At 36.3% G+C, this 26,761-nt stretch overlaps 1 protein-coding gene across 13 annotated transcripts in view; it reads left to right on the top strand.

Annotated features, from left to right (window-relative positions):
- Positions 1–26,761, top strand: part of ANKRD17 (ankyrin repeat domain 17) — a 167,280-nt gene that overhangs the window by 120,711 nt on the left and 19,808 nt on the right. For all 13 annotated transcript variants that reach the window (NM_001192181.2, XM_005208081.5, XM_015471681.3 and 10 more), the window contains 7 exon segments: positions 3,085–3,180; positions 5,942–6,058; positions 16,821–16,992; positions 18,266–18,713; positions 19,166–19,321; positions 21,340–21,489; positions 22,838–24,474. In NM_001192181.2, coding sequence (NP_001179110.2) covers positions 3,085–3,180; positions 5,942–6,058; positions 16,821–16,992; positions 18,266–18,713; positions 19,166–19,321; positions 21,340–21,489; positions 22,838–24,474 — 2,776 coding nt within the window.

Genomic DNA, 26,761 nt, shown 5'->3' with positions numbered 1-26,761 from the left:
AAGCTAAGTAAACTTTTAAAAATTGTACTGTGTAGAATTTTCAAATTCTAGTTGCAGTCTTACTCTTTTGCAAAATATGAATCCACCTAAGAGTAATTAATTACTTATTTATGAATGAGTGTTTTCTTGTATTAGCACACAGAAAAATTTAACTTAAATTGATTTTATTTTTAATTATTCACATTAATTTCTAGAGAAAAAAAAGAAAAATGAAAATTGAGCTGCCAATATTTGAAACCTTCAGAAGTAGAAATAAATTTTGTGAAATTGAAACTTTCTGTAGTGCATAACATAGAACTATATCTAAGTTACTTGATTTAATGATTTGATCTCCTAAATGCAGGTCTGATTTGTTATTTGGAAAGCCAGTTTATTATTCCAGGGATTATAGTTTTGAGCTTTCTCATTCAGTAGGTAAAATCTCATACAGATTCTAACTTATTTTGTTGTATTGAAAAATTGATTTTTAAAAAAATCATCTTTTCCTTTTTTCTCTTATTAATTTCTCTTATTCTTTATACCATCTCTTCCCTGGGTGTTCCAGGCTACCTTCCCACTGACTCTGAATTTTCTTTCCTCTCTAATCATACTTATTCTCAGTGACTAGCTCCCTCTTCAAGCAAGCTAGCATATCAAGTTTATCTTCCTAACCATTTCACTCTGTTAGTATCCTCTTCAGGAAACTTTTCCTGTCTCGCCAGTCTCTGTAATCCTCTGAAACCGAATCTTAGTTGTTATTCAGAGACTAGTCTAGTGCCCTTTGAACTCATCTCGCATTGAGTCCCTCATGTGATTTTTCTACTTGCTTGGGCTTTTTTGTGTCACTGTCTCTCATATCACCTTTGTTCTCATCTCAGGAATGCCCATGTCCTTCCTCAGTTTTCTAAAACTACTCATTTCTTGGGTGCAGTGTAAATCTCCCCTTCTACAGAAACTCTTCCCATTCCATTTGAGCTCACATTGAAATACCTTATCTCTTATAACATACATATACCTCATGTTTCCAAATAGACTTAGCTCCTTAAGCAGGGCACTTACCTTTTATACTCTTTCGTTATTCATTTCATTACTTATTTTCTTATTACCTACTGTGTACAATTGTACAGATTCCAAGTGTTGCATTTTGTACAAAATGTAATAATCATAGATCCACAGGCCAAATTAGGTAACTGAATTGTCCCATATAAATATTTTTAAATACTGTAGAAGTGTTAATGAGGCATCAAGCAAAGGTGCAAATGCCATTTAAGGTATTCATTAAAAGATACAGGTAGTTTTTAAAAATTAATTAATTTATTTTAATTGGAGGATAATTACTTTACAGTATTGTGGTGGTTTTTGCCATACATCAACATGAATCAGCCATGGGTGCACGTATCCCTTCATCCTGAATCCCTCTCCCACCTCCCTCCCCACCCCATCCTTCTGTGTTGTCTTAGAGCACCGGCTTTGAGTGCCCAGCATCATGCATTGAACTTGAACTAGTCATCTGTTTTACATATGGTAATATACATGTTTCAGTGCTATTCTCTCAAATCATCCCACCCTCGCCTTCTCCCACATAGTCTAAAAGTTTGTTCTTTACATCTGTGTCTCTTTTGCTGTCTTGCATATAAGGTAGTCGTTACTATCTTTCTAAATTCCATTATTTGCATTAATATACTGTATTGGTGTTTCTCTTTCTAACTTGCTTCACTCTGTATAATAGGCTCCAGTTTCATCCACCTCATTAGACCTGACTCAAATACATTCTTTTTTATAGCTGAGTAATATTCCATTCCGTATATTACCACAACTTCCTTATCCTTTGCCTGCCAATGGACATCTATGTTGCTTCCATGCCTTAGCTATTGTAAACAGTGCTGCAGTGAACATTGGGGTACATGTGTCTCTTTCACTTCTGGTTTCCCTGGGGTGTATACTCAGCAGTGGAATTGCTGGGTCATATGGCAGTTCTATTTCCAGTTTTTTAAGGAATCTCCACACTGTTCTCCATAGTGGCTGTACCAGTTTGCATTCCCACCAACAGTGTAAGAGGGTTCCTTTTTCTCCACACCCTCTCCAGCATTTATTGTTTGTAGACTTTGATGGTGGCCATTCTGACCCACGTGAGATGTTACCTCTTTGTGGTTTTGATTTACATTTCTGAAATAGTGAATAATGCTGAGCATCTTTTCATGTGTCTATTAGCCATCTGTATGTCTTCGGAGAAATGTCTGTTTAGTTAAAAGGTACAGGTAATTTTAAAAGATGTAGATGAGAAGGTAAAAAATAAAGGCAACAGAGGAAATGTACTGACTATAAACATGTTTATCCATCTGTTTAGAGGTGTTGTGTCAATAATAGTATAGATTAGAGAAAGTAGAGAGTCTCTTGAATAGGGTCTAAAGATTTTTAACATAGAGAATTTTGTTAATAGTAAATAATATAACCATTGTTCAAGCTTTAGGCAAGTGTATCTTATTTTCTTTTAATATCTAATAACAGTACTATCTGTTCAGTTTTCACCTGAAAAAAAGAACAAAATTGTTATTTCTACTCTTTTGATGCTTAAAATGGAAATAGGATGCTAAGATCTAATGAGTTAGCTGGGGCTGGAGGGGAAGGTGAGGTTTTTCTTTCACACATATCATGTATTTCTTCATACTGACTTTTGGTTATCTTTTTAAAAATTCAGAATGGTTTAGACTAACACTGACTGACTGACTAGAATTTTAGCTCAAATTATTCTATATCTTTTCAGGAGTTGGAATGAAAGTGAACGGTGTAGATTTATCTAATTCATTAAAACCAAAGCCTGTCTCTTTTTTTGTTTGTGTGCTCAGTCGCTCAGTCATGTCTGACCCTTTGCGACCCCATGGACTGTAGCCTGCCTGGCTCTTCTGTCCATGGAATTTTCTAGGCAAGAATAAGGGAGTGGGTTGCCATTTCCTATTTCACTTTTTTATTTGAAATGCCAATAATACCCAACTTAACTCTTTATTTTGTGGCACGAATGCCAATGAAATCGTTGTTCAGACAGACTAGATTTACTGAATTCTGATAGAGTTTGTTTTCAGTCTGACACTGGTATCTGTTTTTTAGGGTCATGTGAAAGTGGTGCGCTACTTAGTCAAAGAAGTCAATCAGTTTCCATCAGACTCTGAATGTATGAGATACATAGCAACGATCACTGATAAGGTAATACACTGATTAAATTCATCCCCACTGTATGAACTTGGGATCCCATTTGGCTTTTTTATATTTGTATATTCCACATTAAGAAAAGAAGCCTTAGTTTGAGCAATAATGTGTGGCATATAACTATTTTCATTTATGTAGTATTTGGGAATGAAGTATGCTGTTTAAGAAACTCTTCAGAGTATTTACTTACCTAATGAAGAATATGAAGTCAAATGGGCCTTAGAAAGCATCACTACGAACAAAGCTAGTGGAGGTGATGGAATTCCACTTGAGCTATTTCAGATCCTGAAAGATGATGCTGTGAAAGTGCTGCACTCAATATGCCAGCAGATTTGGAAAACTCAGCAATGGCCACAGGACTGGAAAAGGTGTTTTCATTCCAATCCCAAAGAAAGGCAGTGCCAAAGAACGCTCAAACTACCGCACAATTGCACTCATCTCACACGCTAGTAAAGTAATGCTCAAAATTCTCCAAGCCAGGCTTCAGCAATACGTGAACCGTGAACTTCCAGATGTTCAAGCTCGTTTTAGAAAAGGCAGAAGAACCAGAGATCAAATTGCCAACATCCGCTGGATCATCAAAAAAGCAAGAGAGTTCCAGAAAAACATCTATTTCTGCTTTATTGACCATGCCAAAGCCTTTGACTGTGTGGATCACAATAAACTGTGGAAAATTCTGAAAGAGACGGGAATACCAGACCACCTGACCTGCCTCTTGAGAAACCTATAAGCAGGTCAGGAAGCAACAGTTAGAACTGGACATGGAACAGCACACTGGTTCCAAATAGGAAAAGGAGTACGTCAAGGCTGTATATCCTCACCCTGCTTATTTAACTTCTATGCAGAGTACATCATGAGAAACGCTGGACTGGAAGAAGCACAAGCTGGAATCAAGATTGCCGGGAGAAATATCAATAACCTCAGATATGCAGATGATGCCACCCTTATGGCAGAAAGTGAAGAGGAACTAAAAAGCCTCCTGATGAAAGTGAAAGAGGAGAGTGAAAAAGTTGGCTTCAAGCTCAATATTCAGAAAACGAAGATCATGGCATCTGGTCCCATCACTTCATGGGAAATAGATGGGGAAACAGTGGAAACAGTGTCAGACTTTATATTTTTGTTCTCCAAAATCACTGCAGATGGTGACTGCAGCCATGAAATTAAAAGACGCTTCCTCCTTGGAAGAAAAGTTATGACCAACCTAGATACCATATTGAAAAGCAGAGATAATACTTTGCCAACAAAGGTCCGTCTAGTCAAGGCTATGGTTTTTCCATATGGATAGATGTGAGAGTTGGACTGTGAAGAAAGCTGAGTGCCAAAGAATTGATGCTTTTGAACTGTGGTGTTGGAGGAGACTCCCTTGGACTGCAAGGAGATCCAACCAGTCCATTCTAAAGGAGATCAGCCCTAGGTGTTCTTTGGAAGGAATGATGCTAAAGCTGAAACTCCAGTACTTTGGCCACCTGATGCGAAGAGTTGACTCATTGGAAAAGACTCTGATGCTGGGACGGATTGGGGGCAGGAGAAAAAGGGGACGACAGAACATGAGATGGCTGGATGGCATCACTGACTTGATGGACGTGAATCTGAGTGAACTCCGGGAGTTGGTGATGGACAGGGAGGCCTGGCGTGCTGCGATTCATGGGGTTGCAAAGAGTCAGACACGACTGAAATGAACTGAATGAAGTAATAAAATATTTTCTATGATAGAATTACTTTAGCTTTTTAGATAGTACTTAAGCTAATTTAATTTTAATGTTGATGATAAACAACCTAAAGCAAGTTATTGTTACTATTCATTAGTGATATAATCTAACCAGACTGATAACTCTTCTGAGAGGAACAAGTCAGTGAATTTTTTTTATACTTAAGCAAAAATTAGCATAGTACTTTTACTTATGGTCAAGAAAACTCTTAACATGTTCAACATAATATAAAAATCAGACTGTCAGCTTAAGAATGAATTTGCTAGGATATTTTTGCAGGAAAGGAAGAGAACATAAAATAAATCCCCTTAGAATTCTAATTGAAATCAAAATATTGGAATGAAATCCTAAGACATGCCTCTGAAAAATGTGAAAATGTCTTTCATTTTCTCAGTTATTATGTGACAGCAACTTTTCTCATTAATTTTTGATTTAACATAGCTAATCCACTGTCTTGCCTGCCTCTAGATTTTTTCATGAGAATTAGTATTCCTAGATATCTATGTAGGGGGACAGAAATTGAAAATAAGGCTTTGTCTTAGTATGGAAATATCCCTTTCCTGTCAAAAAGTGTGTTCTGAAAATGAAATAAGAGAAAAGTCTATAAATATTGTTTTTTATGAATGATTCAGCATAAGAAGTTACATAAACAAAGTATTTGAGAACAGTTCTTGCCAAATAAGTATTTAAAAAGTTTTTAAACCCGTTCTCTTTTGTTGACATTGCCTTTCCTTTAGCCTGTTAACGACCTAACAGATTACTGCAGGTCTATTTGCAGTATGATTTCTCATTTTTAAAATTATAGGACTAAATAATTTTAGTACCAATCAAATGGATATTATTTTGAAGAACAGTAGAGGCTCTTTGCTTATGTGTTTTAAAAAACATGCCATTTAAATTATGTTTTTATGTGTACCCTTTTTGCCCTACTATTGATCTTTACTGCTTATGTTCATTCGAGTACCTTATTTAATATTTTCATGTTTTCAGGAATCTCTCTAAATGTTAATTATTTTGAGGTTAGAAACATCTTAATTTTTTTGTTTTAGGAGATGCTGAAGAAGTGTCACCTTTGTATGGAATCAATAGTACAAGCCAAAGATAGACAGGCTGCTGAAGCAAACAAAAATGCCAGCATTTTATTAGAGGAGTTAGACTTGGAAAAGGTAACCTTTCCATATGATAACCTTTACATATGAAAAATATTATCTACTTTTTTCCTTTCTGCTTTTCTTCCTCCTTATTTGTAATCTGTGGTTTTTTGCTTTGTTTTGCTTTTGCTTTAAATTATGTTCATGGTTTTCTCTCCAAGTTTGGCTCAACTGGTAGAATTGAGTATTTTAAATATTGTTATATCATTAAAGTAGTTTTCTTTATGGTTAAATTAACAAAATGTTATTGTAGGAATTGCATTGATCTGGAAGTGAAAGAGCCTGGCCTCTAGTGCTCAGTTATCTTAACAAATGTTCTGTTAATCCCCATCCAAATCTCTTTCAGGCATACTACAGCATCATCCCCATTATTCCTGCAGGGAGTAAAATACTCCAAACATTGTATAGTTTGGACAGACCCATAGCTGCTTCTTTACTCTCTGTTCTATCACTAACTGTCCTCTAGAATGTAATATTATAGAAATAGTAATCATAGAAGGAAAAGAATTGGTTGGTATTGAATATTATAGAATATATATTCTTCCATGTTTTTTCTTTTTTAAAAAGGTTAAAAATGCTCTAAAGTTTAACATGAAGTTTTAAATATGCAGTGATAGTGGGGCTGGAGCACTGGCCCCTCCCCCACGCAGCTGAAAATCCACATGTAACTTTAGAATTGGGCTCTACGTATCTGCCGTTTCAAGTCCATGGATTTCAACCAACTGCAATTTGTGTAGTATTGTAGTACTTACTTATTTTAAGGAGTTCGCATGCAATGGGCCTGTTGAAGCCCATGTTGTTCACAAGTTATTTGTATATTAGAATATTTTTCATTAGAGTCAGGTACATTCTTTTTGTTTAGACTTACTATATTAAGCTACACATTTCATCTTGCATGAAGAAAATAAAATTATTTTAAACATTTTTTTCTAAAGTCAATGTAAAAATACTCTATTTTCTGAAAAATATATTTAATATTAAGGTTTTTCATTTAAAAATTTTTTCTAGTTTATATTTTGATCAAATAAATATTAGCTTTTTCTTGGCCACTTTGAGGTTTTAATTGAATATGAACATATTGTTATAATCACTGTAACGATTGTTATAGTGATTGTTACAGGCTATTATAATACAGTATTATAGTATTATAATATCCTGAGAACAATTTGTTATAATCACCGTAACGATTACTTTACTTGTCTGGAAGTTAGAGAGCCTAGCCTCTATAATGCTCAGTTGTCTCAAATAATGTTTTCTTAATCCTCATCCAAATCTGTACTACATTGATCCTGAACCTTGTAATTTGTTGCCAACAGATTTATCAGAAGTACCAAATGCACTAGGAAGACATACACGACCAAGGCATAACCAGCTAGTGAAATATGACCAGTTCCATCTAGTATTTATTTAATGTTTACTAAAATACCAGGCGATATATAGGGCCAAATTATAGGAGAGAATGTAAATTATTTGAGTCTTCTCTATAAAAGTGTTATTACCCTCATATTACAGATGGAGAAACTAAATCTATGGGATAATAAGTAATTTACCTAATCTAGGATAGGATTTAAATCTACTTTTTTATTCTAAGTTCCCTGGTTTCCTTGCTCCCCTTAATTGAAGTCCACCTGCGTTTTAGTGCTTCCTCCTTACAGTATTATAATGTCCTGTTTTTGTATTACTCTCTCATTTTTAAATGTTAGATTCTCTAAGTATTATTTAATGATACTGTTTCTTTTTGCATTGTTATAAATCTCAGAAGGGCTTCCTTGGTGGCTCAGTGGTAAAGAACCCTCCTGCCAATGCAAAGGACACAAATTTGATCCATGGGTCAGGAAGATCCCCTGGAGAAGGAAATGGCAAGCCACTCCAGTATTCTTGCCTGGGAAATCCAATGGATAGAGGAGCCTAGAAGGCTACAGTCCTTGGGGTCACAAAGGAGTGGGGCACGACTTAGCAACTAAACAAAAACACAGTTGTAGAAAGCATCCTTTTTTTTAGCTGAGACATAGATGTCTGTTTTTAAATAAAATTTTTGTTTCATCCCTTTGTTGTTTATACGTTACATGAAATACATTTAGGAATATACTGCAAGCCTGTGGATTACAAAGTCAAACAGCATTTAGGCATATGTCCAGTTGCGCATGTCTATTCTTAACGTGAATGGGTTTTTCTTTGTTACAATATGTGCAATGTAAACTGTGAACTCTGCAAAGTTGACTCATATTTTAGTCTCCCTTTCACATCTTTCTACTCTTCTTCCCTTCTTTATTTTCATGTTCTGATATTCTAAATACTACAGTTTACTTGTTTGTCTCTCTACCACTAGAGTGTATGAACCACAAAATGATGCCTGGCATGTTAGTAAACATTTGTTGAACACATAAATATTCATGTATGTTAAGATAGTATACTTGAAAAATAAAAGAATGATGTGAACATAATACTCTAATACTTGCTTTTCCCACTCTCAATAACTGAAAAATATTTTCAGTTGATAGTGATTTATAACTGCGTAATATACTACATAGTAAGTTTCCAGTATTGTCACTACACATAATGTTGCAATAAACATTATTATACATATTTTGCTATATTTTGGCACTTTTATTTTTATGGAATAAGTTTCTTTCTTCACATGAGTCAGTATATTTTAGATTTGATACTTCCAGAATATTTCCCTAATACCATCAGCAGTACATAAGTGTTGTTTCCTTGAATTCTTGCCAGCCTTTCTTAACCTTGATGTTAATGTTTTCAGAGCCTCAGATTTAAAGCAATTCGATAGGAACTTCCTTCAGTGTCATTGCATATTTCCCCATAATATTAATTCTTAATCATAAATTAATTAGATGTAAATTATTCCATATGCATTGATACTTTATAAGCAGTTTTGAATGAGGGTGGTATATAGATAGAATTTTAGATTATGGAGGAGACTATTCTGCCTGAACTGCAGCTTCTTTCTAGTGTATTTGGTAAATTATCAGATTGAGATGTGTTACGATTTGGTTCACAATTTTTTGCTTATGATTTACATCTAGAAAAATACACCTTTTTGCCATTTGAGACTTGGTACATTCTGGCTCCACCATTTCTGATTTAGAAACATCACTGAAGTTGGTCTTATTTAGTTTAACTTGGATGTTCTACATGGATAACTTATTACTTTGATCAACCTTTCTAATTTGAAAATGTTGGTTAATAGGTTTGTGAAAATTGCTGCTCAATACGGCTTGTTATATTTATCAGATTACCTTATGCTTATGCAGCAAACATTTGATTCACTGACTATTTACTATGTGCAAGAGTTCATGCTCTGGAGCAGTTCCTCTGGTCTAACTTTGGAATACTCGCAGTTAGTTGCTTGATCTCTTAGGACATTAACAACTAGGTTATGCTTTGGGCTGTTAGAATCCATGGTGGATGTTATTGGTCTGCATTTTTAATGTTTTTACCCCTGTACTTTATCACTTCTTATTTCTCCCCTTTGTAAACTTTCATTAATCTTTTAGGGAATTATGTAGGGTATATTTTTAAAATATTTCTAATGGATGTTTTCTTTTTTGTCCGTTTTTGAACTGATTCATATGCCCACCTCACAATCACAGTTCTATACATTTCATTCTCTGATTATCACCTCTTTTCAGCTTTACTCCCTCTAGAGTAAAGCTGCCTCCAACAATCCTGAAAACATTCTGTCTACCAGTAAATAGTCAGATCCATTTATAATGCCACCCTTCACTGGCCTGACTCTTCTTTTTCCTTATTCTTACCTCAAGCCTAGTAACTAAGTTTCTAAGAGGGGGGAAAAAAAGCATCAATCTTGATGACTAATTTTACTTTAAATGTGTGACAGTGAACCCTTTAATGCTGCCCAGTAGTCATACTATATATTTCCCTAGTTTATTCTGCCTCTCATCTAGACCACTGTTTCTTTCTCCTTTATCCTGTGACATCTAGTATATCCTCTTTTTTCAACCTCAGTTGATGATCTTGCATCCTACTCCAATCAGTGAGAAAACCGAAGCACCAGAAGAAAACTGCCAGAGACATCCCCCCTGTACCCATATACCTCCTACTATTTACTGGATAAACTTATTGTAACCAATCCCTCCAATTGTGAGCTAGATCATATTTTCTGTCTGCTATGGCTTACTCAAAAACATTGTTGTAGCAATTGTCTTTTCTTCTATATCATTTTGCTCTCTTTCCTGAATCATCCTCATCAACATGCACATTTCTTTATCCAGTCTTAAGAAAGCTTTTGATTTCTCCAGTACCTCTCTCCTGCCCCTGTTTCTTTGGCTGCAAGCCCATTTCTGTGCTCCCATTTGCAGCAGAACTCCTTGTCTACTTTGGTAATTTCCAATTCCTTTTTTCTTGAGTCTACTCCTGCTAGGTTGTCACTCCCTCAGCTCTACCAAACTATGTTTTTATGGTCTCCAGGGACTCTCATGTAGCTAAATCCAATGATTACTTCTCTATCCTTATCTTACTAAACCTAGTAACACGTGACATACTGTCTTTACTTAGCCTCCATTACATTGCACACTCTTGGTTTTTCTCTTAATCTTTCTGAGTATTCCTTCTTGTGTCTCTAGTTCCTCCTCATCTCTTCTCTTAATTGGTAAGCCATTTAGCTTTTTACAGGATCTTCTTTATCCATTGATCATCTCATCCTGCTTCTTACCTTTATATAATAGCTGATCCAAAATCTATATCTTTAGCCCAGACCTCTTCCCTACACTCTAGTCTCTTATATCCAGCTAGCTACTCAACATGTCCTTCTGGAAACCTAATTAATCATCTCATACTTAATGTCCAAATATGAACTCCTGATCTTTGCCTACTCCAAACCCACAACTCTATAATTGCCCAGGCTAAAAATCTTGATATGATCTTTGATTTTTTCTCCACTGTGTTGCAAAATTGAGTGACCTTTGCCTTGGATCTCTATCTGAAATCCTAGTCTCTATTCATCTCTTCTCACTCTGGTTCAAGTCACTAATATCATCTCTTACCTTTATTTCCACAGTAGTCATTTAACTAATCTCCCTGATTCCATCACTGCTCTGCAATCTGTTCTCTGTTTAACACTTAAAGTGATCATCTTGTATCACTTAGACCAGATCACTCTTTTGCCCAAAACCCCACAGTACCATTTCACTCAGAGTAAAAGATAAAAGTTTTAAAAATCCCTTTTGGGATGTGTCTGGTGGTGAAAGTAAAGTCTGATGCTGTAAAGAGCAGTATTGTATGGGAACATAGAATGTTAGGTTCATTAATCAAGGTAAATAGGATGTGGTCTGACAGGAGATGGCAAGAGTGAATCAGTGAACTAAAAATGGACTGGAATGGGTGAATTTAACTCAGATGACCATTATATCTACTACTGCGGGCAGGAATCCCTCAGAAGAAATGGAGTAGCCATCATGGTCAACAAAAGAGTCCAAAATGCAGTACTTGGATGCAATCTCAAAGATGACAGAATGATCTCTGTTCGTTTCCAAGGCAAACCATTCAGCATCACAGTAATCTAAGTCTATGCCCTAACCACTAATGCTGAAGAAGCTGAAGTTGACCGGTTCTTTGAAGACCTACAAGACCTTCCAGAACTAACACCACAAAAAAGATTTCCTTTTCATCATGGGAAACTGGAAGGTAAAAGTAGGAAGTCAAGAGATACCTGGAGTAATAGGCAAGTTTGGCCGTGGAGTACAAAATGAAGCAGGGCAAAGACTAATGGAGTTTTGCCAAGAGAACATACTGGCCATAGCAAACATCCTTTTCCAGAAACACAAGAGACGACTGTACATGTGGAGATCACCAGATGGTCAATACCAAAATCAGACTGGTTATATTCTTTGCAGCCAAAGTTAGAAAAACTATATACAGTCAGTGAAAACAAGATTTGGAGCTGAGTGTGGCTCAGATCATGAACTCCTTATTGCCAAATTCATACTTAAATTGAAGAAAGTAGGGAAAACCACTAGGCCATTCAGGTATAACCTAAATCATGTCCCTTATGATTATACAGTGGACGTGACAAATAGATTCGAGTGATTAGATCTGTTAGAGGGCCTGAAGAACTATGGATGTAGGTTAACATTGTACAGGAGATGGTGACAAAAACCATGCCCAAGGGAAAAAAAAAATGCAACAGGCAGAATTGTTGTCTGAGGAGGCCTTACAAATAACTGAGAAAAGAGAAATGAGAGACTTCCCTGGTGGCCCAGTGTCTAAGACTCTGAACTCTCAATGCAGGGGGCCTGGGTTTGATTCCTGGTTAGGGAACTAGATCCCACATGCCACAGCTAAGACCCAGTGTGTATATATATATTTATATTTTTAAGAGAAGCGAAAGGCAAAAGTGAAAGTTATATCCAACTGAATGCAGAGTTCTGAAGAACAGCAAGGAGAGACAAGAAAGAAAGCCTTCTTAAGTGAATAATGCAGAGAAACAGAGGTAGCAAGATATACAGACGAACTGTACAAAAAAGATCTTAATGACCCAGATTACCACAGTGGTGTGGTCACTCATCTAACGGCAGACATCCTATAGTGTCAACTCAAGTTGGCCTTAGGAAGCATTACTACAAACAAAGCTAGTGGAGGTGATGGAATTTCAGCTGAGCTGTTTCAAATCCTAAACAATGATGCTATTAAAGTTCTGCACTCATGCCAGCAAATTTGGAAAACTCACCAGTAGCCACAGGACTGGAACAGGTTTTCTCTTTCTATCCTAAAGAAGGGCAATGCCAAAGAATGTTGAAACTACCACACAATTGTGCTCATCTCACATGCTAGCAAGGTAATGCTCAAAATCCTTCAGCCTAGGCTTCAACAATATGTGAACCGATAAATTCCAGGTATACAAGCTGGATTTAGAAAAGCCAAGGAACTAGAGATCAGATTGCCAACATCTGTTGGATCATAGAAAAAGCAAGAAAGTTCCAGAAAAACATCTACTTCTGCTTCATTAATACACTAACACCTTTGACTGTGTGAATCACAAAAAACTGTGGAAAATTCTTAAAGAGATGGGAATACCAGACCACCTTACCTGTCTCCTGAGAAATATGTACGCATGTCAAGAAGCAGGTTAGAACCGGACATGGAACAATGGACTGTTATGGAATGGTTCAAAACTGATAAAGGAGTACCTCAAGGCTGCATATTGTTACCCTCCTTATTTAACTTATATGCAGAGTACGTCATGCAAATTGCCAGGTTGGATGAATCACAAACTGGAATCAAGATTGCTAGAAGCAGTATCAATAACCTCAGATATGCAGATGATACCACCCTAATGGCAGAAAGCCAAGAGGAACCAAAGAGCCTCTTAGTGAAGGTGAAAGAGGAGAGAGAAAAAGCTGGCTTAAAACTCAACGTGCAAAAACCTTAAGATCATGGCATCTGGTCCCATCACTTCATGGAAGATAAGATGGGGAACAATAGAAACAGTGACAGACTTTCTTTTCTTGGGCTCCAAAATCACCTGCAGATGGTGACTGCAGCCATGAAATTAAAAAATGCTTGCTCCTTGAAACAAAAGCTGTGACAGCCTAGACAGCATACTAAAAATCAGGGACATCACTTTTCTGACAGAGGTCCATATAGTCAAAACTATGGTTTTTCCAGTTGTTATGTACACATGTGAGAATTGGACATTAAGAAGGCTGAGCACCAAAGAATTGATGCTTTTGGACTGTGGTGCTTGAGAAGATTCTTGAGAATCCTTTGGACAGCAAGGAGATCAAACCACTCAATCCTATAGGAAATCAGTCCTGAATATTCATTGGAAGGACTGGTACTAAAGCTGAAGGTCCAACGCTTTGACCACCTGATTCAGAGAACCAACTGTTTGGAAAAGAGCCTGAAGCTGAGAAAGATTGAGGGCAGAAGAGTAGGAGGCCACAGAGGATGAGATGGTTGGATAGCATTATCAACTCAATGGACATAAGTTTGCGACATTCCCAGTGACAGTGAAGGACAGGGAAGCCTGGTATGCTTCAGTCCATCTGGTCACAAAGAGTTAGACATGACTGAGCAACTGAACAACAAGAACAACTACAGTGTCATTTCCAGCAGAGTAAAAGATAAAAGTCTTTAAATGCCCTGTTGGACCTTAGGTAATCAAGACCACTGATATGCTATCTGAAAGTGATTTTCTACTATTCTCAATCAAACTGGCCTACATAAACATGCCAAAGAATGTTCAAAACTACCACACAATTGCACTCATCTCACATGCTAGTAAAGTAATGCTCAAATTCTCCAAGCCAGGCTTCAACAGTACGTGAACCGTGAACTTCAAGATGTTCAAGCTGGATTTAGAAAAGGCAGAGGAACCAGAGATCAAATTGCTAACATCCGTTGGATCAGAAAAAGCAAGAGAATTCCAGAAAAACATCTATTTCTGCAATATTGATTACGCCAAAGCCTTTGACTGTGTAGATCACAACAAACTGTGGAAAATTCTGAAAGAGATGGGAATATCAGACCACCTTACCTGCCTCCTGAGAAATCTTTGTGCAGTTCAAGAAGCAACAGTTAGTACTGGACATGGAACAACAGACTGGTTCCAGAATGGGAAAGGAGCATGTTAAGACTGTATATTGTCACCCTGCATATTTAACTTACATGCAAAGTACATCATGTGAAATGCTGGAGTGGATGAAGCACAAGATGGAATCAAGATTGCCAGGAGAAATATCAATAACCTCGGATATGCAGATGACACCACCCTTATGGCAGAAATGGAAGAAGAACTAAAGAGCCTCTTGATGAAAGTGAAAGAGGAGAGTGAAAAAGCTGGCTTAAAACTCAAGATTCAAAAAACTAAGATCATGGCATCCAGTCCCATCACTTCATGGCAAATAGATGGGGAAACAGTGGAAACAGTGTCAGACTTTATTTTTGGGGGGCTTCAAAATCACTGCAGATGGTGACTGCATCCATGAAATTAAAAGACACTTACTCCTTGGAAGGAAAGTTATGACCAACCTAGATAGCATATTGAAAAGCAGAGACATTACTTTGCCAACAAAGGTTCGTCTAGTAAGGCTATGGTTTTTCCAGTGGTCATGTATGGATGTGAGAGTTGGACTGTGAAGGAAGCCAGGTGCCAAAGAATTGATGCTTTTGAACTGTGGTGTTGGAGAAGATTCTTGAGAGTGTCTTGGACTGCAAGGAGATCCAACTAGTCAATCCTAAAGGAAAGGAAATCAGTCCTGAATATTCATTGGAAGAACTGATGCTGAAGCTGTAGCTCCAATCCTTTGGCCACCTGATGCAAAGAAGTGACCCTGATGCTGGGAAAGATAGAAGGCAAGAGGAGAAGAGGACATCAGAAGATGAGATGGTTGGATGGCATCACTGACTCGATGGACATAAGTTTGAGCAGGCTCTGGGAGTTCGTGATGGACAGGGAAGCCTGGCATGCTGCAGTCCATGGAGTCGCAAAGAGTCAGACCCAACAGAGCGACTGAACTGATCTGAACTGAGAGGAAACTTAGGTACTTTTGAAAGATCAGCAAAAGTTTCTAGGGGGCAGATACTATGCAAACAAATTCTATATCTCCAGTTTCCATTTGTGTTTTTTCCTGAAATCCATCGGCTTGAGAAAGTATCTCTGATTTTCTATAGATTCTCCTTAATTATTTATCTTTCCAAAAACAAAAATCTTATCTCTTATCCAAGAGAATGTAATTATGGTGCATTGCCTCTGGATGTGAAAACTTTCAACGTGGCAAAACCTTTCAGTCACCCTGAACAGGGATTATTTCAAAAGGGAGGAGGAGTGACTAACAAAGGCTGGAGACTAAAAAAATGAAATCAGACTGTTTCTCAAGAAACTTAAGTCTGATTTGGCTTATCAGCTTGTCTCTAAGCACTGGTTTCATTAGTTAGGCTATTGTGACATTTTCCGTAAACTGAGTATCACTGTTTTGACATATATTTAAAATGCACATAAAATATATAGATAGCTTCCCAGGTGACACCAGTAGTAAAGAATTTGCCTGCCAGTGCAGGAGATGCAGGAGAGGTGGGTTCGATCTCTGGGTCAAGAAGATTCTCTGGAGGTGAAAATGGCAATCCACTCCAGTATATCTTGCCTGGAGAATCCCATGGACAGAGGAGCCTGGTGGGCTCAGTCCCTGGGGTTGCAAAGAGTCCAACATAACTGGGCATGTGAGCACAGCTCAGCGTTCTGTAAATGTATACTGTTGTTAATTTATCCCCACCCTGGATCTCACCACATGAATTTGCCTGTTTCCTTTTACTACCATAGTAATCAACTTTTGCAATGGAAAGTATTAAACCTGTATTTTTCTACCAGAGGTAGACATTTTATAGAATATATTCTTAGGATAAGCAGTTTGTAATTTTCATAGAAGGCTTTCAAATTACCTTTCCAAAAACTCTGATATTTATACCAATGGCAGTGTAGGAAAGAATTCATTTTCCCAAACTTTTGCTATCTGATACCTCTTATAATCTACATTTCCTTAGTGACTATGGAGTTATATATATCTTTATCAATCATCCATTTTGAAATTAGGTTGTCTTTTATCATTAATTTGATCTTGACATTTAAAAATAGTATCTTCTCTTTACAGTGACTTGAGTATGATTTTGATCAGTGAGTTGAACGAAGATAACTTTGAATTTTATGGTATCCCAGTACCTTTATGATGAATGACATTATGTGACAACATTTTTCCAATGAAAATTCCAGTGTTATAATTCTGTTTTATTGATTCTTTAACAGTTAAGGGAAGAAAGTCGAAGGCTGGCTTTGGCTGCCAAACGAGAAAAGAGAAAGGAGAAGAGACGAAAGAAAAAGGAAGAACAAAGAAGAAAACTAGAAGAAATTGAAGCCAAAAATAAAGAAAACTTTGAACTCCAAGCTGCTCAAGAAAAAGAAAAACATAAAGTTGAAGGTATTTTCTCTAAATCGTCTAATTTCTTTCATATAATGCTTTCTATTCAAAATTATATTTCATTAAATATAAATAACTTAAGATAACATTAAATATCAATGAGTCAAGATAACAGTAGATCTTTTATATTATTAAACCCAAAAGTATTTCTGTGCCCTTTTTATTTATTGAATTCATCCCAACTTTCCATTGTAAACAATTCCAAACCTATACACAAGTTGAAAGAATGACAAAACAAACACTTGAATACCCTTCACCTAATTTAAAAACAAACATTTTACTATATTTGCTTTATCTTTTTCTCTAAGTGTATATACATATTTTTTTCCTTAAGCTATCTGAAAATAAATTGCTGATTTCTGACATTGCACCTGGAATAAATACATAAAATCATAAAAAAAAAAATTATCAGTACTTCCATAATTTCATCTACAGTCAAGACCATGTTCAGATTTTTTCTTAAATGAGGAAATCACTTTTAATTACTTTCTAACTAAAAATCATTTGAGGTAAGGATAACGTTAGAAAGAACCATTGTCATTAAACCACCATATATGTATGGTGTGTATGTGTGTATTTCCCTCTCTTCCAGTCTTTTATTTTGAAAAATTTCAAGCTACAGAAAATTTTAAGAGTTAGTATGATGAATACCTGCAAGTCACCTAGATTCATATAACATTGTGGCACGTTTATATTTTTCCTCTTTTTTTTTTTTGAATAGTCTTATATATACTGTACACAACAATAACATTATTACAATTGAGAAATTTAATAATAATGAATAATATGTAATATATAGTAACGTATTCATTCCTAAAATAATTCCAAATTTTTAAAAAATGTTTATATATTTGTCTGCACCAGGTCTTAGTTGCAGGACACAGGATTCTTTTTTAGTTGCGGCATATAGAGTCTTTACTTGCAGTATGTAAGATTTTATCTGTGGCATGATGGATCTAGTTCCCTGACCAGTAATCAAACGTGGGTCCCCTGCATTGAGAGTATAGTGTCTTAGCCACTGGACTATCAAGAAGGTCCCCTGAAATATTTTTTTATAACTTCCTAGTATATGTTATTTAGAACTTAGGAACAGAGAGGAGAATAGATAAATCATATCCATCTCATTACTAGTGAATGATGGAATGACTGATGACTTTATATCTAAAAGTAGTAGTAGTAAAGTAGCCTCTCGGTTTATTTTTGTCAAGTGCTTAAAGCTAAATGTATGGCCAGAACACTAGAACTTGCTAATTCGGTATTACTGCTTCTACAGATGAACCTGAAGTCTTGACAGAGCCTCCAAGTGCCACAACCACTACTACCATAGGTATATCTGCAACCTGGACCACTTTGGCAGGTTCCCATGGTAAAAGAAATAATACCATAACTACAACCAGTTCAAAGAGGAAAAACAGGAAAAATAAAATTCCTCCAGAAAACGTTCAAATTATATTTGATGATCCACTACCAATCTCATACAGTCAGCCAGAGAAGGTGAACGGAGAGTCCAAGAGCAGCAGTACCAGCGAGAGTGGAGATAGTGATAACATGAGAATTTCCAGTTGCAGTGATGAAAGTAGTAACAGCAACAGCAGCCGAAAGAGTGACAATCATTCACCTGCTGTGGTCACTACCACTGTGACCAGCAAGAAACAGCCATCAGTTCTGGTTACATTTCCAAAGGAGGAGAGAAAATCTGTTTCTGGCAAAACTTCAATAAAGTGAGTTCCAATTTTTATTTTCACAATTTACAGTATCGTTATGAAACACTTTGTTGCTGAATTTTTTAGTAAAGCAGTCAAATGAAAAAGACAAAGTAAGTGTTAATCTTTGTTCTAAAGAAGGCACACTTCTTTAAAGAATTACTGTGTAATTTCTTCATTTGGGTTGTTAACCCATGAAGTATCAGTTATGATTTTTCAGAGATTGTTATTGTATTTCAGTTCCGCTATATTTGACTTCTAGATAATATCTTTTTAAAATTGCCCCTTCATATTATGCCTAGTATTGGAAAATGAAAAATAAATTTCTCATTTATTCATAATATTCAGAAAATAAAGAATAAAATCATGTGTTAGTTTGCTGTTATCATTAAAAAATTCTTCATCTGTTCTATATTTGATGTTGTTGTTGTTGTTCTATATTTAATGTGTGTTGTTCCTCTTTGTTAAAGATTGTCAGAGACTATCAGTGAAGTGACCAGTAATTCTCTCTCCACTTGCACAAAATCTGGTCCATCTCCCCTTTCCTCTCCAAATGGGAAATTAACAGTAGCAAGTCCCAAGCGTGGACAGAAGAGGGAAGAAGGATGGAAAGAGGTTGTAAGGAGGTAACTGATTATTTCTTTGTTTTTCTCATTCTTTTTATACGTGCTCTATTTCAAAAAGAAGTATAGTCTACATTGCGATTAAATTCCCCAGCTGTTCCAAATGCTGCAAACAAACTGGTGGTCCAGGGCTGCCAATGGAGACAACCTATACTATATTTTATATGGAAAAAAATATATGTTAATACTTTCAAAGCTGGGAGATTTTACATAAAAAGTTAGGTCATTGTGTGTCTGCTTCACCTGCATAGATACTGGCTTTTGGTAGTGAACTAATTTCTTTAAGGTAATAGATTGTCTTATTCTTCCTTGTAACCTTGAAGCCCAGTAGGTAGTGTCTATCACATGCTTATAAATATATGGAGAATAAATAAATATTGGTTTTAAACTATTCTTGTCTTCAAATCATAGAATATTTCTACTTCAAGAGTTTTAGAACTAAAATATTTTACTGTATTTTGCTTGGGATTTTTAAAATAATGTGTGTTAAAAAGTAAAACAGTATCCCAGAAACTGAAAGGTGGTAAGATACCACCTACCCAGAAAGGATGTGATCCAAAAAAAGTATAATGTTCGTTTCTTTTCCTGTTTTCGGCCAAGACTTCCCCTCAACCTCCATCTCTGTCTTCATCTCTGTCTGTCATGGCTATTAAACTAATTAAAATCGTAACACCAGAGTTCATTCTCACTGTTAGTCACTCAGTCATGTCCGACTCTTTGCAGCCCCATGGACTGGGACTCACCAGGTTCCATTATCCATGCTCTCATATAAAAAGATAATTCTGGTTTTTGCATGCAGTTTTATTTATTTTTGGCGGTACCAGGTCTTCATTGCTGTTGCGGGCATCTCCTGTTGCAGCACTTAGGCTCCTCTTGTGGTTTGTGGGCTTCACTTGTTATAGCAAACAGACTGTGGAGCACTCAGGCGCTCTAATTGTGGGTGCCTGGGCTTAGTTGCCCCAGGGCATGTGGGAATCTTAGTTCCCCAACCAGGGAACAAATTTCCATCCCCTCCTTTGGAAGGCAGATTCCCAAACATTAGACCACCAAGGGAAGTCCCTGCATGCATCTTACATTATAGTATACAAACAAATTCTTAACTAATTTAAAATAATGATCCCTGAGTTATGTTATTTAAGGGAAAAGGAATTATCAGGTGACTTAGTTATATATATAAAAGGGCAGAGAGGCAAGGTTTTTTAAAAAATTCTAATTTAATATTTAATCTATTGTGAATAAATAATTTACTTATTCATTGAAGCCTAATTGGCTCATTCTTTTTATTGGGAGTTAAACTGTTTTTCTTTTAGAAGTATTCTTTAGTTTAGACTTGTAAGAAATTTATATCTACCTTTGCTGAATCTGAGTAATTTTGTGTTAGGTGGGTTTTGCTTTTTGGAATTCCAACAGGCTTTTCTGTTTCCTCACACAACTAAACATACCTTAGCAAGTGTCCATATTTGTGGATAATCATTTGAAGGCCTCTAGAAGAATGCAGGAAAACATGAATTTTCAGTATCATCCTTTCAGTTAAATATTGGGTAATAAAAACAAGAATATAAGGTGCAAGTCAGACACCTAAAGGCACTCACAAGAAACCTTGTTAACTCCTTGGGCTAGATTAGACACCCCATCAGTGTGTCTCTATGATACCCTGTTAGAGCACTTACGACATCGTGTTATGTTTCTTACTTGGTTTCTGCATAGTCAGTATATGTGGGTGGGAACCCGTCTGTCTTATTTGCCATTAGTAGTTGCGTTTACACAGTGTATGTCTACATGGATGTGCTTTGTAGATCATAATGAAGGATAAAAGTCAAAAAAGCAAACAGTTTTTGGTAAACTAACTCTCTTTTTTTCTGTGGCTCTTAGTTGCCTTGTATCATTTAGGATGAGACTAGGTAGAAGAGGCTTATTCAACAATGTTCTGCATTTTTTATTATAAAATTAGTATAACTGTCTTAATTACAACCATTGATATTTATGATTTATCTTAATTTATTTTTCTAACCATTAAACAGGTCAAAGAAAGTATCTGTTCCATCAACTGTGATATCCAGAGTGATTGGAAGAGGAGGCTGTAATATTAATGCGATTCGGGAGTTCACTGGTGCACACATAGATATTGATAAGCAGAAGGACAAGACGGGAGACCGGATAATAACTATAAGGCAAAATTTTGTCTCTTTTTTTTTTTCCCTTTATATTTATTGCATTAGAGCTTAAAAATTATAGACAAGCATTTGAGTTTTCAATGGAACTTTGTATTTAATAGCCTACTTTTAAATGAGAATTTGATTCATTTTAGAGAAAATAACTCTTAAAATTTGTTTTTCTAATTTATATGTTCTTATGAAGTATTTCAAAGGACTTTAAAAGAATTTTTCTTTTTTGTGTGTATGACAAAGATTTGAATAATTTTTCCTTATATAAACATTTAATAAGGCATTCTTAAAACTTATTCTGAGAATTTTTTAGAAGGAATGGATTTCTAACACATTTTAGTAGTTTTCCATCTTTCTCTTAAATTAGCATTTGAGATTTATTATTCTCAGATTGTATACTTAGAGTATGAGCTCAGTAATAGATTTAAATCTAAAGTAGATATTTGTTTTGAATTAATATTTGAGTATTTCTAAGCTGTAATATCCTTAAAATAAAGATGATATTGTAAGAAATCATAAATTTGGTTGTGATAGACTGGTGCCCTTCATAGTAATAGAGGGGCTGATAGTTTAATAACTTGCTTCAACAGGAAGAAGGCAGTTAACTCACTCTGCTTTATACTTATTCTCCTCTCCTATCTTTTTTATGCCTCTTCTTGGGTAGGTGTGGTCACACTTGCCTTATCCAGAGAAGAGGGAAAGCAGAAACCCTCCACCTCGGGGTTTCCATAAGGTTTTCCTGTCAATCACATATACTCCTAAACATTGAAGACTGGGTTTTGACCTTATTATGGTCATTGTTGGCATTATCAGGATTCTTCTCTCATTTTGAGACATCTGTCCAAAATAGTTAAAATAATCACTCTACTTATAAAGAAACCAGTAGTAAACATGCTGTAAATAGAGTCATTTTACATACCTGAATTTAAAAGACTGTTTTCTTACTCAGTGATATTATTGTTCTTGCTTAATTGTACTGTTTTTAATGTTGATCAATTGTTTAACTTAATGGTAACAGTATGCATTATGTAGGATTTTAAGTGCAGTGATTTTTCGATCTAGAATGTATTTCACAGTAGGAAAATGATTGCTTAGCCTGAGGAAACAATAGTGAAATTAAATTTTTTGGAAAGAAGTAATGTTTCTCCCTTGAAAAATATAGTGGTGTGTTGGACAGTTTATCGCTTTGCTTGCAAAATACCTCAAAAATAGAAAACTTGCTGCTTACCTTTTAATCTGTTCTCTGTATATATGTGCATACATATGCAGTGCACACACAAATGAATTTAGGCCTTATATATCTTAAAAAGGGGAAATTGGACCTAATTTTTTTTTTTTTTTGATCAACTTGTAGGGGTGGCACTGAATCAACAAGACAGGCAACTCAGTTGATCAATGCTCTGATCAAGGATCCAGACAAAGAAATTGATGAACTCATTCCAAAGAATCGTTTGAAAAGCTCCTCAGCAAATTCCAAAATAGGGTCATCAGCACCTACCACCACTGCTGCTAACAGTTCCTTAATGGGAATTAAAATGACGACTGTAGCTCTGTCATCAACATCTCAAACTGCCACAGCACTTACTGTGCCTGCAATTTCTTCTGCATCTACTCACAAAACCATTAAGAATCCAGTGAATAATGTGAGGCCTGGTTTTCCAGTTTCTCTTCCATTAGCATATCCTCCTCCACAGTTTGCACATGCTTTGCTTGCTGCTCAGACTTTCCAGCAGATCCGTCCACCAAGGTTGCCCATGACCCACTTTGGAGGTACTTTTCCACCAGCTCAATCCACTTGGGGTCCTTTTCCTGTCAGGCCTTTGAGCCCTGCCAGAGCTACTAACTCGCCTAAGCCTCACATGGTGCCTCGCCATAGCAATCAGAATAGCAGTGGTTCTCAGGTGAATTCAGCAGGTTCTTTAACTTCAAGTCCAACAACTACAACCAGTTCATCAGCTTCAACGGTGCCTGGTACATCTACAAATGGCAGTCCGAGTTCACCTTCTGTTAGAAGGCAGCTTTTTGTCACAGTTGTGAAGACATCCAATGCCACCACCACAACGGTCACAACCACAGCAAGCAACAACAGCACTGCACCCACAAATGCCACATATCCTATGCCTACTGCCAAAGAACACTACCCAGTATCATCCCCATCTTCCCCGTCACCACCAGCCCAGCCAGGAGGAGTTTCTAGAAACAGCCCTTTGGATTGTGGAACAGCATCTCCAAATAAAGGGGCATCTTCCTCTGAACCGGAAGCAGGTAGTCCACCAGTAGTAGAAACAACAAACGGTAGACCTCCAAACAGCAGCAGTTCTTCTGGGAGTTCATCAGTTCATTCTACTCAGCAACAGCCTCCGGGATCTGCTTCTCAGGAGCCAAGACCACCTCTTCAGCAGTCTCAGGTTCCTCCCCCGGAAGTCAGAATGACTGTTACTCCTTTAGCAACCACAAGTTCTGCTCCAGTGGCGGTGCCTTCTACTGCCCCAGTGACTTACCCTATGCCTCAGACACAAATGGGATGCTCCCAGCCTCCTCCTAAAATGGAACCACCTGCTATTAGACCACCCTCTCATGGCACAACTGCCCCTCACAAGAATCCAGCTCCAGTGCAAAATTCATCTGTTGCAGTCCTCAGTGTCAATCACATTAAAAGACCTCACAGTGTTCCCTCCTCTGTCCAGCTACCTTCGACCTTAAGTACACAAAGTGCTTGTCAAAATTCAGTACATCCAGCAAATAAACCTATTGCTCCCAATTTCAGTGCCCCCTTACCATTTGGGCCCTTTAGCACATTGTTTGAAAATAGCCCGACTTCTGCTCATGCCTTCTGGGGAGGATCTGTTGTTTCATCTCAGTCAACACCAGAATCTATGCTATCAGGAAAATCCTCATATTTGCCAAATTCAGATCCCTTACATCAATCTGATACTTCTAAAGCTCCAGGTTTCAGACCACCATTACAGAGACCTGCTCCAAGTCCCTCAGGTAGGTGGTATTTTCTGACATTCTTCACCTGCTCATTTACACAGATGATGCAAAAGCTCTGGTTATTTTCTAGTACTTTTACTCTGACTAGGCCAGATGGACAAACTGTTTTACTAAATCAAATGCTGTTGTGAGTATTGAGTGTATTTAGTATGGCATTATTATTTTTTTTTAATCTTTTTAGAAACTGCAATAGATTTTACCTTAAATTTACCATAAGTAAATTTCTTCATCAGATACATTTTTCTCTCTCAAAGTAAAAAAAACAATCTCTCATATTTTAAATTAATAAGAAATGCCATCAAAAGTTTGCTTTTTCAAATAAAAACTACCACATATTTTTAAAATTTTATTTTACTTCCGCTTTACAGTCAACTCTACCTTCAATCTGCACCCCCCACCCACCTCTGATATCCACAAATCTGATCTTTTTCAGTGAGTTTGTTTGCTTTAAATTCTACATATAAATGAAAATATAAACTTGTCTTTCTCTGTCTGACTTGTTTTACTTAGTTTGATGCCCTCATGGCACATCCATTTATCAGAAATGGCAGAATTTCCTTCTTTTTTAATATATATATGGCTGAATAACATCCCACTGTGTGTGTTTATATGCCACACACACACACAGTGGAATATCCATATTAAAAAAAAAAAGTGTATGTGGGCCACAACTGCTTTTCCCATCCATGAATGGATACTTAGGTTTTTTCCCATGTCTTAGCAATTATAAATAATGCTATTATGAACATGGGAGCGTAGGTATATTTTCAAGTTAATATTTTTGTTTCTTCTGAATATATTTCCAGAAGAGGAATTTCAGGATCGTTGTGGTAGTTCCATTTTCAGTTCTTAAGAAGATCCTCCTGTTTTCCAAGACACTGTTTTCCATAGTGTCTGTAGGCTGATCATATTTCAAGTGCTTACTTAATGAGCAGATGTAGCTGGTAGCTGCCATATTGTACAGTGCAGATGTTGAACACATCTGTTAACGTAAAAAGTTCTATTGGGCAGTGCTGATATTTAAAGAAGATCTAAAGATCTGGTTTTGAGTGGTTGCTTTTTCTTTTTTAACTTTTTACTTTGAAATTTTTTTTATAGAAGTGTTCTTCTATAACTTCTATAATTATCCCAACTTCCCCTAGTGTAAACATCTTACATAAACATGATATATTTATTAAAACAAAGAAATTAATATTGGAACACTATAACTAACTAGACTAGAGACTTTATTCATACTCCACAATTTTCCAATAATGTTCTTTTTCTATTTCCATGCTTTACTGATGTCTAAAAATATTATTTATGCCTTTACAGAAAGGTTGCCAACTTAATGTGTGTTATTGAAGAGATGACATTCTGGGACTAATGGGAACTGATTGTTATGTTTACCTATTAGCACATAAATGTAATGAACATGATCAGTAAATATTTCTTTGCTGGGAGTTGATTGAAACATTTTTTATGAATTTTCAAAAGCAGTTTCTCTTGAGTCCTAAAACAATAGAATCGATATAATTTATTGTAAAGCTTCATATGCTAATACATTGTAATGCTTTTTTTTTTAAATTTTATTGGAGTATATTTGATTTACAATGTTGTGTTAGTTTCAAGTGTACAACAAAATGAATTAGTTATATACATACATATATCCACTCTTTTTAAGATTGTCTCCCCATATAGGCCATTACAGAGGAGTAGGTAGAGTTCCCTGTGTTGTACAGTAGGTTCTTATGATTTATTTTATATACAGCAGTGTATATATGTCAATCCTAATCTCCCAGTTGGTCCCTTACCCCCTGGTACCCATAAGTTTTGTTATGTATGTTATGTACATATGTACAGAGCTACATCTGTAACTTTATTTTTGTTTTGTAGATAAGTTTTTTTTATTTATACTCTTTTCTTGGATTCCATATACAAACTATATCATATATCTGTCTTTCTCTGTCTGACTTCACTCAGTATGACAATTCTAGGGCCATCCATGTTACTACAAATGGCATTATTTCATTCTTTTTTACGGCCGAGTAATATTTCATTGTACATAATGTACCGCATCTTCTTTATCCATTCCTCTGTTAATGGACATTTGGATTGCTTATATGTCCTTGCTATTATAAATAGTGCTGCAGTGAACATTGAGGTGAACATATCTTTTCAAATTATGGTATATGCCCAGGAGTGGGATTGCTGGGTCACATACTATGTTAATCGCTCAGTCGTGTCCAACTGTTTGCAACCCCATGGACTGTAGCCTGCCAGGTTCCCCTGTCCATGGCATTTT

The sequence above is a fragment of the Bos taurus genome, chromosome 6, assembly GCF_002263795.3.
Source record: "Bos taurus isolate L1 Dominette 01449 registration number 42190680 breed Hereford chromosome 6, ARS-UCD2.0, whole genome shotgun sequence".
NCBI classification, from domain to species: domain Eukaryota; kingdom Metazoa; phylum Chordata; class Mammalia; order Artiodactyla; family Bovidae; genus Bos; species Bos taurus.
The sequence above is the reverse complement of the archived record's forward strand: the minus strand, read 5'-3'. Positions and strand labels throughout refer to the sequence as shown.